At 35.7% G+C, this 14696-nt stretch overlaps 1 protein-coding gene across 7 annotated transcripts in view; it reads right to left on the bottom strand.

Annotated features, from left to right (window-relative positions):
* LOC104608279 (Pentatricopeptide repeat (PPR) superfamily protein) overlaps window positions 1-14383 on the bottom strand; it is a 38689-nt gene extending 24306 nt beyond the window's left edge. For 3 of the 7 annotated variants that reach the window (XR_016081275.1, XM_088896480.1, XM_088896481.1), the window contains exons 1-3: window positions 13703-14383; window positions 12773-12933; window positions 9360-9437 (exon numbers count right to left, since the gene is read on the bottom strand). Coding sequence is in view for 6 of the 7 variants with exons in the window: in XM_088896480.1 (XP_088752606.1) it covers window positions 9360-9437; window positions 12773-12933; window positions 13703-14165 (702 nt within the window). In the remaining variant the exon portion in view is untranslated. Of the gene's footprint in view, window positions 1-9359; window positions 9438-12772; window positions 12956-13702 lie in introns of all 7 variants that reach the window. The other 4 variants (XM_010274215.3, XM_010274217.3, XM_010274216.3 and 1 more) reach the window with 2 other exon arrangements.
* Between the last annotated feature and the right edge of the window lie 313 nt (window positions 14384-14696).

Genomic DNA, 14696 nt, shown 5'->3' with positions numbered 1-14696 from the left:
CAGAAGTTGTACCTCAAGTGCCATCCAACTCCTCGGGGGAAGATCATACTCTCTCAGGTAACTTGACTCCCAATGATGGTCCTGACCTCCCTGTTGCTAATGATCTTGACCTTCCTATTGCCCACAGGAAAGGTGTTAGGTTGTGCACTACTAAACACCCCATTTCCAACTTTGTTTCCTATGAGAACATCTCACCTTCATTTCGTGCCTTCCTTACCTCCATTAACAGTATTCATATTCCCAAGAATGTGGCAGAAGCTCTCTCAGTACCAGAATGGACAAATGCCATGAAGGAAGAAATTGATGCTCTTCATAAGAATGGCACGTGGGATCTTGTTGATCTCCCTAAGGGGAAGGATCCAGTTGGATGTAAATGGGTGTTTACTGTTAAGCATGGGGCTGATGGAATTGTGGAGAGGTATAAAGCTCGTTTAGTGGCAAAGGGTTTTACTCAAGTATATGGAGTTGATTATGCAAAAACCTTTGCCCATGTTGCCAAAATGAACTCTATTAGAGTACTTTTCTCTCTTGTTGCCAATCTGAATTGGGATCTACATCAGTTCGACATCAAGAATGCCTTCTTGAATGGTGACCTTGAAGAGGAAGTTTATATGGTTCAACCCCCCGGTTTTTTGGCTCAAGGAAGTGAACAGAAAGTGTGCAAGTTAAAGAAGTCTTTATATGGGCTGAAGCAATTACCAAGAGCTTGGTTTAGCAGATTTCATACTGCAGTTCAGCAGAGAGGATACAAGCAATGTCAGTCAGATCACACACTGTTTGTAAAAAGGGTAGAAGGTAAAATGGCTGCCCTAATAGTATATGTGGATGACATAATTGTTACTGGTGACTGGAAGGATGAGATTCAAAGTTTGAAGGGCTTCCTTGCTACTCAGTTCGAAGTGAAAGATCTAGGACCCGCCAAATACTTCATTGGAATTGAGGTTGCCCGATCAAAAAAGGGTATCTTCATCTCCCAAAGGAAATATGTCCTAGACTTGCTTAAGGACACTAGAAAGATTGGGGGTTAAACAAGCTGACTCTCCCATTGACCCCAACCATAAGTTAAGTGACAGCCATGGCGAACCTCTTAAGGATGTGAAGCAATTTCAGAGGCTTGTAGGGAGATTGTTGTACCTCTCTATGACTCGTCCAGACATAGCATATGTTGTTGGTGTCCTCAGCCAATTCATACATGCACCTAGGTCCACTCATCTTGAAGCAGCAGAAAGAATACTGCGGTATCTTAAGAAGTTCCCGAGTGCTGGCTTATTATTCCAGAAACATGGACATTTGAGAGTTGAAATTTACATAGATGCGGACTGGGCTGGATCTCAAAGTGACAGAAGGTCTACTAGTGGTTACTGCACCTTTGTAGGAGGGAACCTTGTTACTTGGAGGAGTAAGAAACAAACCGTAGTAGCTAGATCTAGTGCTGAAGCTGAGTACCGTGCAATGGCACACGGAATAGCCGAAGGTATATGGATAAAGAATCTATTGGGAGAGTTGGGTTTTCTAGTAGACAAACCCATGACTCTACTCTGTAACAACAAGTCAGCTATAAGTATCGCTACCAACCCGGTACTACATGATAGAACAAAGCACATTGAAGTTGACAAGTACTTTATTAGAGAGAAAATCATCACAGGCGAAGTGGCGAAGTATGCACTCCATACATCAGCTCTGAAGACCAACTAGCAGACATCTTTACAAAAGGGCTAAACCATTCCAGATACCAAGGTCTCTGTGACAAGTTGGGCATGATTGATATCTATGCTCCAACTTGAGGGGGAGTGTTGACAGGTGTATTTATATGTACTGTACACAGGTTTAGTGCCTGTAGGGGTATTTTTGTAATTTTGTAGTCCTCTTGTGTTGTATGGCCAGTATAGTATAAATACAAATGCTTCACTCGCATGAAGCAGTTCTTTTGAGGCCTTAAGTCTGCAGCCTCTTCTCTCTTCTTCTTCTTCTTCTTCCTTTCTTCTTCTTCTGCTCAACAGGGTGAAACCAACTGACTCTCTTACTGGTCCAAACCAAAAGTTAGGTGATTGTCAAGGTGAAACTATCAAATATGTGAAGCAATTTTAGAGAATGGTGGGAAGACTCTTGTATTTATCCATGACATGCCTAGATATTGTTTATGTTGTAGGGGTTCTTATCCAGTTCATGCATGCTCTCAAGGCTGCTTGCTTGGAAGCTGTTGAAAGGGTCCTCAAATATCTTAAGAAATTTCCAGGTGTTGGGTTGTTGTTCCAAAAAATGGGCATTTGAAGGTTGAGGTATATATAGATGCTGATTGGGCTTGATCTATTGATGATAGAAAATCCACCAATAGTTATTGTACCTTTGTGGGAGGGAACCTAGTTACATGGAAAAGCAAGAAACAAAGTGTTGTGGCCAAGTCTAGTGCTGAAGCTGAATACCGGGCTATGTCTCATGGAGTAGCTGAGATCATGTGGATTAAGAATTTGTTGAGAGAATTGGGATTTACTGTGGATAATCCCATGTCCTTATATTGTGATAATAAGGCAGCTATCAAAATCGCAGTTAATCCTACTCTTCATGATAGGACCAAACACATTGAGGTGGATAAGCATTCTATCAGGGAGAAACTTGTTAGTAGAGAAGTATGTACACCCTATGTTAGTTCTAAAGAGCATCTTGCAGACATCTTCACTAAGGGTTTACATCACTTACGACATAATGATCTGTGTGACAAGTTAGGAATGATTGACATCTATGTCCCAACTTTAGGGGGAGTGTTGAAATAATGTACTCTGTTGCTAGTAGTCAACTACTAGTAGTATAGGAACAAAGTACGTTATTTCAATAACCCATTAGCCTTGGAGGCAAATATGACTCCAGATGTGGTTTTGTGTGTTGCTGTGGTGGTTTTCTGAGAAGCCCTCTACTTGGCAGTCCAAAGAGGGATAGTACATAAGTGACATTGCAGAATGTTTCTTCTTAGTTTGTAGTGGCTGTTTTGAATTGTTTCAATGAAGAAACAAGTTGTCTATATGAGAAAGTAGTTCGTGATTGGTTCTTGGCTGTGTAATATCAGCTTTTTTTTTTGTGGTTTCTTTTGAATTGTTTTCTTGGCTGGCTGAACCCGTTGCTTAGTAGTAGTGAGAGTGTGAAGGTGTGGTGACAACCTTTGTTGGTGGCTGTGTGAGGTTTGTCTTCTAGAACCTAAGGTGTTATAGTCCTATGGCTTTAACTAGTGGTGAGATAAAATCTGCTGTAGGGTTACAACATGATTGCATGACAGTACAAATGACCTTTGTCAAGCTGAATGGTCAAAATTACATTCCTTGATCAAAGCTTGTAGAGGTAGTTTTTATTGCTAAAGGCAAGCTGAAATATGTGTAGGTGGATAAGCCAACAAGTGGTACTGATGGGTATAACGAGTGGCTACAAGAAAATGTACACTGATTATGACTTGGTTGTCGAATAGTATGGAGAACCACATTAGCATAGACCTTATATTTTTAGATATTGCCAAAGAAATATGGGATCATGCCAGATAACTATATTCTTGGAGGAAATCTGGTAACATAGAAGAGTAAGAAACAAACTGTGGTAGCAAGAAGCAGTGCTGAAGCTGAATATAGAGCTATGGCACACACAACCTGTGAGTTAGTGTGGTTGAAGAACCTTCTCCATGAGATTGGGTATACACTCAACAATCCTATGAAGTTGTATTGTGACAATCAAGCTGTTGTACACATTGCATCTAATCCAATATTCCGTGAGAGAACAAAATACATTGAAGTTGGCTGCCATTTTGTAAGAGAACAAGTGTTCAGTGGAGTGATAAATACAGTATATGTTAATATAGGGAGTCAGTGGGCTGATTTATTCACAAAAGGGTTGAGCTGGAGAAAGGTGGATCATATATGTAACAAGCTGGGATTATATGACATATACTCTCTAGCTTGAAGGGGGAGTGTTAGAGTCGACAGTCCAAGGGTATTTGAGTCATTTCAGAATAATTTATTCTAGTGATTTTTGTTTATTATGTTTGAGATTGCATAGAGTGTCCCATACTTAAAGAGGGGCACAAGGGTCATTGTACTTTTTGTGTGGAAATCTATATATATTATTCTTGTCGGCTGGGTTCAGTGATTTTTTTCTCTATTAGAAAGAGCAGCCGAACCATCTTCTTCTCTCTTTCTATTCTCTTCCTCTTCTTCCTTCTCTTTGTTTCTCCTCTCTATTTTCCCTTTATTTCAGGAAGGAAATCAGGTCTAATCGAATATCTAACATGTATATATGTCTACCCTAATATTCTAATCTAAGGGTCGAACCACTTGAACCATTCGACCTGGACAATTGAACCACTGACTCGGAAACCGGTGATCAAAGCAGTTTTGTTTCCGGGTTGGCTTTTAAAACCTTTGTTTATACTATGAAACATTGTCCTAATGGTAGTGTTGAAAGATATAAAGCTCATTTGGTGGCCAAGGGGTACACTCAGATTTATGGGGTGGACTACACTGAGACTTTTTCTCCTGTTGCAAAAATGGGGTCCTTGCATGTGATTGTTTGCCTTGTAGCTAATTTTGATTGACCTTTCTCCAACTTGATATCAAGAATGCCTTCTTTCATGGTAATCTTGAGGAGGAAGTTTTTATGGAGCAACCTCTTGGATATGTTGTTCGGGGGGAGGTTGGGAAGGTGTGCAGGTTGAGGAAGGCAATTTATGGCATAAAACAGTCTTCGAGCTTGGTTTGGTAGGTTTAGCAGTGTGGTACAAGGGCTTGATTTGTATCAAAGTAGTGTTGATCACTCAGTTTTCATTAGGAACACCTCAATTGATAAGATAATTCTTGTAGTGTATGTCGATGATATCATTATTATAGGGAGTGACATTAAAGGAATTCAAGATTTGAAACTTTTTCTACAACACAAGTCTCAAACAAAAGACTAGGGACAACTTAAATACTTCCTAGGGATAAGTGCCAAGGTCTAAACATGGAATTTCTCTCACAATGAAAATATGTTTTCCATTTGTTAGAGGAAACTAGGTTGTCAGGGACAAAATCAGTTGAGACCCCTATTGATCTGAACACTAGATGACAAATACTGAGGGGGCATTGTTGGAAGACCTAGGTAGATACCAAAGATTGATAGGAAAACTTATTTACCTTACTATTACTAGACCGAATATCTCCTTTAGAGTAGGAGTACTCAGCCAGTTTATGCAAAATCCAAGAACCAGTCATTGGATGGTGTAGTGAGAGTGATACATATTTGAAGAGCTGGTGTACAAAAAGGGGGGGTGAGCTGACATTGGAAGGGTGCTCTAATGCTGACTGGGTAGGATTAGTAACAGATAGGAGGTCCACCACAGGATATTGCACATTTCTTGCTGGAAATTTGATCACATGGAAAAGCAAAAAACGGTGTTGTGGCTAGAAGCAATGCTAAAGCAAAATATAGAGCGATCGCTCACACTACATGTGAACTCGTTTTGCTGAAACAGTTGTTACGAAGTTGGGGTGAATGTTCCTAAACCTATAAGGTTATTCTATGATTACCAAGCCGCTATTCACATCTCTTCTAATCCAATGTTTCATGAGAGAACGAAACACATAGAGGTAGACTGTAATTTTGTGAGAGAGAAAGTCACTAGTGGGGAGTTTATCACACCATATGTGAAATCAGAGGATCAACTAGCAGACTTCTTCACCAAAGGATTAGATCGCATGCAAATGAGTTATATTTGTGACAAGCTAGATATTTATGACATCAATGCTCCAGGTTGAAGGGGAGTGTTAAAAGAATGGGTTGTATTTATTTGTTGACAAATATATACAGAAAGCCTCTAACGACCAAACCCTCCTCTCTTCGTTTCTTTTCTCTTCTCCTCTTACTTCTCTTCTCCTACTCCATTTCTTTCTTCATTTTTATTATTTTTTTTGTGGTCGATTTCAATTACCACCAATTCATTATGCAAGTTCCCTTAAAATAACCTCATTTCTAATTTTATCCTATTCTTACTGCTCATCCATCTCAACTCCTAAACCCTACTATACTACTCATCTTATGTATTTCTCTTTTTCTTGAACACCAACTTTGTGCCCAGTAGAAGCAACACTGTTCTTGTAGCCATCTCATAAAAGCTTTCCTTCAAATTTAACAATAAATGCTACTAGGATAATTCATAATTTTCTAGCAATAGTAACAGCAAGTCCTAATCACAGCATTCCTCACATGCATTTCCACTTTGTCCACATACCTCTGATTTCATGGGTGATATTGTTTTATAAAAAAAAAGGCCATTACCCAATGTTGACCCCAGCTATTTGGAGTCTTGGGAGGGGTAGACTGGGTAGGGTCCTAACGTTTATCATTTTTTTTTGCACAAAGTGGCTGCACTGAGACTCAAATCTGTGTTCTTACGCTTGCCAGCCCAAAGATTTTCTCATTAAACCAAGTAATGGCTCCTGGTGGTGTCCTTTTATATGCAACCCTATTATGAACAATTAAACCAATATACCAAGAATGATTGGACTTTATTATGTGATGTAAAGTGATTCAAACTGAATATATAACTGAAGTTTCCTTGGATCAAACAGGAATCGGCAAGAAATGCTATAGTTCTCTCTATACAAGACTCTATCTGGGTGACTCATCCAACATTACGGACAGTCTTTAAAGATTTGGAGACACCTTAAATTTTTGTGAATGGACCTCTTCCTCTGGTCTGTTGTAAACAATAGGGGGGAATTCTGAACTTCTCCAATGCTGTATCATTGGTCCCAACCCTGATGGAGGAAGGGGGTGGCATCAAATCCATAGTCATTTGAAAATTTTTTCCAAACACTTCACACAAATTCCAGATCCACAGATAGAAAGAAGAAGATGCATGCAGCCATCATGAAATCTCGAAGGACCATGATGATGACAATAACAAACAATTATGACTATAACGATGATATAATGATGATGATGAAGATGATGACAACGACGACGATGATGAACAATGACAACAATGATGGGAATATAACATCTGGTATCAAGTTGGGATTTGGTGGAAAACTTTTGCCAAATCCTTTACAAGAAGTTCTGATTCCAGAGGAAGAAGATGCATGCAGCCAACTTAAACTCTTGTGGGACCACATTTATGATCACAACAAAGATAATGGGTCATTATCATCATCATCCAAGCCTTGCCCCAACTATATGGGGTTGGCTACATGAATCCTATTTTGCCATTCTGTTCTGTTTAATGGCATATTCATTGTTAAATTATTAGCAGATGATGGGTCTAAAATAATAAACACATTGTATTAAACTGTTATACCTAACATGAAAACACGTTACACTATCCCCTCGTGTGCAAGCAAACAAATTATATATATATATATTAAAATTGGATGGTCCATGTCGGCATGTTTCTCTTTTGAGAGAAGCTATTATCTATTTTCTCCATTTTTTGCATTTTTTTTTATTTTCTTTTGTTTTAAAAATATAAAACAGTAATCATTGCTTATCTTGATTAGATTAATAAAGTTGCACACTATTAGAAAGAGACCTTTGGGTTTTCCAAGGCCTCTTATTTTAATGCATGTTATTATTATATTTAAAAAGGGCATTTAAGAGAGAGAGAGAGACCTTTGGGTTTTCAAAGGCCTCCTATTTTAACGCATGTTATTATTACATTTAAAAGAGAGAGAAAGAGAGACAGAGAGAGACAGAGAGAGACAGAGAATAATAATAATATAAATAAAGGTTTTTAAAACCAAACTGGACAACGAACCGGTCAGAGGTCCAGTTCCCGGGTCGAACGGTACGAGCGTTCGAACTGAACGGACGGCCTATTCTGACAAAAAAAATTAAAAAATGGCCAAAACTATGGACGGTTCAAACGGTTTGACCACCCGGGTCAGCGGTTTGCTGACCAAATCAACGGTTTTTGGCAAAATAACGGTTCTAGGGTAAAATGGAACTGGCCACCTGATCGATTCCCGGTTTTTCCGATCCGGTCCGGTTTTGAAAACCATGCTATAAATCAAATAATATAAATAGGTTGAGGTTAAACAATCAAAAAAATATTAATTTAAAATCCACTAAACTTTCACTAAAAATAAATATTAACAAAACTTAGTAAATACTAAAAATGTATTTCAATTCCACTTAAAAATCCAACTTAATAAACACTAATAAAAATAAGAAATTTAAATATAAAAATATTAATTGATAGTTTTAATAATATTATTAGATAACTTATGAGTTGAGACCTTAAACGCTAATAAAAAATATTAACTGATAGTTTTAAAATACCAACAATTAATTAAAAATCCGAAAAATTCTAAAAAGCCTAAGCATAATTAAAATACTAAAAGTAATTAGGAAATATTGAAAATTAACAATATTTTATATTAAGAAGGGTATTTACTGAAAATAATTAAAAAGAACAATTAATAGTAATTTATTATTAAAAATACCAAAAATTATTAAAAAATACCCAAGCCACAAATTATTGAAAAATATTGAAAATTAGTTGTATCTTTTATTAACTATGGTATTTATTTAGTTATTTAATTTATTTTTATTGAAAGCAAATACAAATTAATTTTGTAGTTGTATTTTATTGAAAAAGTACTGAATATTAATGAAAAAGATAGGCATACTTTACAGTGTACATGTATACACAAGTATTATGTAATTACATGTTGATTATAAGATACTAAACTATAAAACAAATCAGTACATGATTTACTGACTACTTGAACCTGATTATCAAAGGAACTGAATGACAAGATATTTGAATAACCTCCCTGGTTCTACGTAAAGTGCACATACACACATATGATGATTAATAGCCCTAATTTTTTGGTCCATGGGGCAAACTGGTGACCCAGGCAGCTGACCAGGGTCCTAGGTTTTTGATATTTTAATCAACATGACAGACACATTACCCAATTGAACTGTTTTTTTTTCCTTTTTTGATCAGTAAATTACCCAGTTGAACTGTTGAACAGGTGGCTGGATAGTTGATATGGTCAATGTCTGGTTGGTTTTTAAAACACTGATTTGAATAAGTTCATATACAGTCCTTATATGTTGATCATATCAGCTGTTTAGACAAATGAAACTAAAAAATAAAAGGATTAAAGGTAGTGTCAAGTTGAGAAAGTTCAGATGGAGATTTAATTAGCCAACCTGAAACCTAGGCAAAACCAATTGGATTGGTGGTCAGTTTAAGAATTACTCCAGCCCCCTATTCCTCAGAGCAACATTACTTCCTTCTGTCTTGCCTTGATTACTATCCCATGTTAACACAAAAATTATTTCTCAAGCAGTAAAAGTATTTCAAATAATCTTTTTTAAAGAGAGAAAAAGATGCTTACTTGAATGCCATTTTGAGGTTGTGCAACAGCTATTGCTATCATGCAAGTGGGACATCTCACAATCTTCCCAAAAGTCACCTGCAAAGCCATTCAACAAATGAAATTAACACCCTGTTGCAGAACACAGATGCATTAATGTTCAAAGTTATTTGTGAACTATATGGGCTTCAATCAAAAGTCAAAGGAAAAATTGTGCCAGGTCCATAAATTTATGTGTGGCTTGAATATAAGTGATCAAGGTTAGCTTGTTTAGTGTAGTTTAAGTTTCACCAATAGGACCTTCAACTACTCTTTTTTATAATGAAAAAAGTAATTGATGAACCTACACAATGACACTTAAAACCAAGCCAAACAGGTAAATAAAAAAAGGCCACTACCCAATGTTGATACAAGCTATCAGGGTCTTGGGAGGGGTATATTGGATATGGTCTTTATCTGTTTTTTTTTCACAAAGTGGCCACTCTCAAACTCAATCCTGTGCTTTCACTCTTTCCAGCCCAAAATTTTACCATTATATTACACCAAGCAATAGCCCCTAAGCCAAACAAGCAAATACCCATCAAATTCTAAGAAGATGAAGATTGTGCTTTCACCCTAGGTAGCTATGGCTCTCTAATTTTTTTCTGAAATTTAAATTCGGAGTTGTCCTTTAGGGTCCATTTTGATAGATTTTTCTGTTCCTTTATGACACTTATCATGGGCCAGAAAGTCCATTTGCAGAAGGCTGCTTAGGAATTAAAGAATGAGTGAAAACGTGAAAGTTACAGTCAGTATCAAGTTTCAACTTTGATTTTTCTAATGTATAAAAGTATCCCATATGTACAGAGACTCCATAACAACTGAACTTTATCCATTCTTCAAGGAATGAAAATGGCCAAATCCCTCAATTTCAGGAATTTAATAGTGGAAACTGGAAAGAGACTCCAAAGTGGTGGTGCGGTTGTTAAAGAACAATAGAACAGATTCTTGGTAGTATAGAAATGCATGAAGGAGCTCCACCAACTAAGAGGAGATATGATGATCAGCTATTATTTGGTCAAAAGATCAGCAAATAGTTTTGATGATGCTTTTGCAGGGCAAGGAGTTCAAAGAAACCAATTGTTCTGGGCCTCAATCTCATAGGGTAAATGATTGTAAGGTGGATGAAGGATGAAGTTTGGGGCAGGTAGCCTACCAGTTTTATCTCAGTGGGGTGGATGGCACTTTTACTATATAATATAACTTGTATCATCTACCTATTCTTTTAATCAACTAGTAAGCACACACATGCTTTGCACGTGGCAATTCTAAATGATGATAATGATAGTAATAATGTATCCAATAATTTCTATAAACTTTATGTGTTTTTATTTTTTGTTTTTTATTATTAATCAAATGCATATTGGAAAATCCAAATCTGATTACATAAACACCTCATCCAAATATGTGATAATCGGATCAGGTTGTGAAGTTTCAAGTATCATTGACAGGCTACTTGCATGATTAGATTTTTTTTTTGTAATGTTTTATCTTTTTGGTGTATCCTGTTTTTGTTCATTTAGCAAAACAATGTAAGATTTAAATAGAGGGAATTGAATGAGGCAAGAAATAGTAGTTCAATTTACAATTTAAACCTCACAATAAATAGAGACTAAATTCAAAAATGAACATTTTAGTCAAAATAAAGTTCCGCAATCTTATCCATATTTGTAATAGTAGTGTAAATATAGAATTATAGATGTGCTCAATTTTTCCTATAATTTTCTTTTGTATTTATGTGTGTAAAAATAATTCTAACATGTCACACTTACTTTTTTGTTTAATATGATAATTATATGATATTATACATGCGCCTGAAATATTTTTTTTTGCAAAATTTATGTATTTTTTCATTTTTTTATTTTTATATTTTATTAATTTTTATTATTTATTTATGACATTAAATGTTAACACATTTGACCCAAAAGTTGAAATATTGATCTTTTCCAAGTAGTAAAATAATTTTATTTTTGGTCAATTCTAAATTATGTATTTCATTTTGATTATCAATAAAAAATTCTTGCTTAGTACATTTATTTTTTTAATTTGATTAATAAAAATATCATAAATGTGTCCAATTTTTTCTACAATTTTGTTATTTATTTCTATTTTAAAAATTTTATTACCTAACTAGGACTTCATAGGTTGATCAATTTGATTCAAATGGTTGAATTGTTTACCCACCACTTAATAAAAAATGGTTTTGTTTTTTAGTCAGTTTTAAAATATATGGGTTTATATTGTTGAAAACATTGGCATAGATCTAATTAGTAGCACTTATTAGTGAAAAATAACTTAAATATAGGATTTAATAAGAGAAAATTGGAGTTAATATCTTAAGTATAAGGCTTAAAAAGAGGGGATTAAATGAGGTGGAAAGTAATAATTGAAGTTACATTTTCAACCCTTATAATAGAGATGGACTATACACAAATATAGGCATTTTAATAAACATTAAAGCTGACATTAAATCTGTAATAAAATAACTTTTATACCATTTTTCAAACAAATAAATAGAGGGTAATTTTAGTCCAAAAAAATTTCCACTCTGCATCTGCACTTTTATATATTGTATAGATTAACAAAGATTGGTTATTTCAGATAAAAAAGGAAAAGAAAAATATCTTATGACAGATGTGATTTTTAGTTGAATTCCAAGTGTCAAAAGGCTATACTCCTACAAAGGTGCCTTCCTTCTATCAGATGGAAACATTGGAGGATGTCATAAGTTGTAATAAACTTTAGCATAGAATGTCCAGTCAAATGTTCCACAGACATGTCCGAGAATAAGAGACCATTTGATAATGGCTAAAGTGCCTGAGCGGCTTATTGCTTTGGCTTTTAGTGAATAATCCATCAAGTAGGTTGTTAACTTCTTACTGAATGAATGGTTTGTTGAATCAATTATTTTGCCCTTAAATATTTTATTTATATAACTATTTTATCCATTAAAATCCAAGTAATTAGCCATTCAGATCAGCCACTTCAGCAGTTATCAAGTGGCCCCCTGAAGTCTAGTTTTGGGTCTGGATGTTGGCATGCCGATTAAATTTGAAAAGGTTCAACTTGAGAAATCAGTAAGCAGGTATGGATATAGAATTTGAGTTTGGGTTCCATCTAGAAGAAGGAATTCTATAATCATGTTCATAAAATGTGTATTTACCTATGTAGAATTAGAATTGAATGGGTTAATTTCTGATTTTTTAACTTCTAAGCCTTCAGAAAATATCAAAACATGTAGAGACTGAGAAGTGTAGATTGTGAGCACAAATATAAAAAAATGAAAACAGCAGCTCAGAAAACCTTCACACGGTCATTATGAACTTTCGTAGAGGCATTCATGAACCATACATTCAGCCACAATCTTCAGTTAAGTTCAAAATAACCACTCTTACCTCCTCTCCAGCAGAAACCCCCACCCGACAAGCATCGCCTATTGTCCTAATAGCATCTGTAACCCGCAATGATGCTGCAAGACCCTGAACCATTGAAGCGCAAATTTGTACATTTGGCCTTGACCACTTCCATCTCTCAACGGTGTCCTGCTCACTAATACCTGTTTCATATAAAAACCCCCTCTAGTTTCAAGAAAAGACCAGAATTATAAAAATCAGAAGACTGATCTTAAGAGGAAAAGAGATAAAACGGAGTGAAATTGCTCTAATAAAGTTTATGAATATGCATTAACATCAATATTCAACAATAACTACATTGGTGATGACGGGAGCTATTCAAGAGTCAATAGTTTAGCAAATAAATGTGAATCCAAATAAGCAAGGTCAAAACAAAACAAAAAAAAAAATGCATATGAAATGTATTGAGAAATTAAGATTCAGACACACATCAGGGCAGTCCAATTTTGCTCTAATTTAATCTCTTTGCTTTAAAAAACAAATGACAAAATAAGTAAAAATGCCTATCCATAAACACAATTAACTCTGACAACACCAAATACCAATAATACCTGTAATAGAAATGACCTTCCTCTTTTGTTTCAAAAGCGGCATTAAATTTTACAAGAAAACTAACGATAGAATTGTATCAAAAAAAAAAAAAGAAAAGAAAAGAAAACCAACGAAAGAAAAATATGAAGAGAGAAGCAAAACTTGTTAATGAAATTCCCATTAACATTGTCAAGATGAAATGACAATAATAACACCGGAAAATCAATTAATCGTCAAGTTCTGGTAATTGAGCTTATCGGGAAAACAAGTTCTAACAATGGACTTCAAACGCCCATGCAAGGAAAGGGGAAAAATAAATGGTCCAAACAGAATAACCATAAAATCTCGAAAAACAGAGGAGGCAAAAGAACATGAATACACCTTCATCGAAGCTCGAACGCATGGCAGAGAAAACTGACAATGCCAAGTCGGCATTGTTTCGGCCAAACGCAGCTGTTATAATCATATAACAATCTGAAGTCCCCACAACACCTCCATTTTTCTGAGACTTCTCGGCAATCATCTCCAAGGCTTCATTTGCATCCTTTGCGCTTGACACAAGACTCAGTAACTCATCATCCAACAACCCAGAAACCGAGTTTTCAGCCTCCATATTTTCTCTCTCGCTTAAAGAAGCTCGGGTTCTGCAGTTCTTCGTGCGGGACGAAGAGGAGGAGATTGAGCAGCAGAGGTGCCTAAAGGCAGAGATTTCATAATTGCATCTGCTTAAAAGGAGAAGCAAAAGAGCGCTTTTGCCATTCGGTGAAACCGCATAGATTTTTGAGAGAGGTGAAGAGGGATGAGAGAAACGAGGATGCCAGGGAGAAAGCAAGTTCAGAGCCATAACAGCCAACCTTGAACTACAACGCGAGCTTAGTGGAAAAGTTTAAATGTAAGATGAAAGATTTGAGACGAGCTTCAATGGCGGAATATCTCGTTCTGTCTGTCTCACTGGTGTAATAGTAGTAGTGTAGTTCTAGCACTAGATGTGTAAGATGATAAGGAATTAAGGATGAGGTACGAGCGGTTCCGGGAAGGAAATGGACTTCAAATAATCAAATCGGTTAAGGGCCTTGAAGGTAAAGAGAGACGCCCATCCTGTGCAACATAAAGTACGTCGTAGATGCGTGCACCACACCATCTACACCATTGACTTCGATGTCAGAAAAAAATCAGGCTGCATTTATATAACACTAGCGGGGATCCGTTGCGATGGACAAGATTTAATTATCAAAACTGAAACAATCAAAATTATAAGGAAAGAAAAGAATGCGATGTTGTTTGAAATAATTAATTTTTATTTTAATATTTATCACAAAAAATAATTTAGTAACTTAGTAATTTTGGATTAATTATATTAATAATTTATTAATTT

The sequence above is a fragment of the Nelumbo nucifera genome, chromosome 1 (assembly GCF_055504915.1).
Source record: "Nelumbo nucifera cultivar China Antique chromosome 1, China Antique-T2T, whole genome shotgun sequence".
In the NCBI taxonomy this organism is placed as follows: Eukaryota; Viridiplantae; Streptophyta; class Magnoliopsida; order Proteales; family Nelumbonaceae; genus Nelumbo; species Nelumbo nucifera.
The sequence above is the reverse complement of the archived record's forward strand: the minus strand, read 5'-3'. Positions and strand labels throughout refer to the sequence as shown.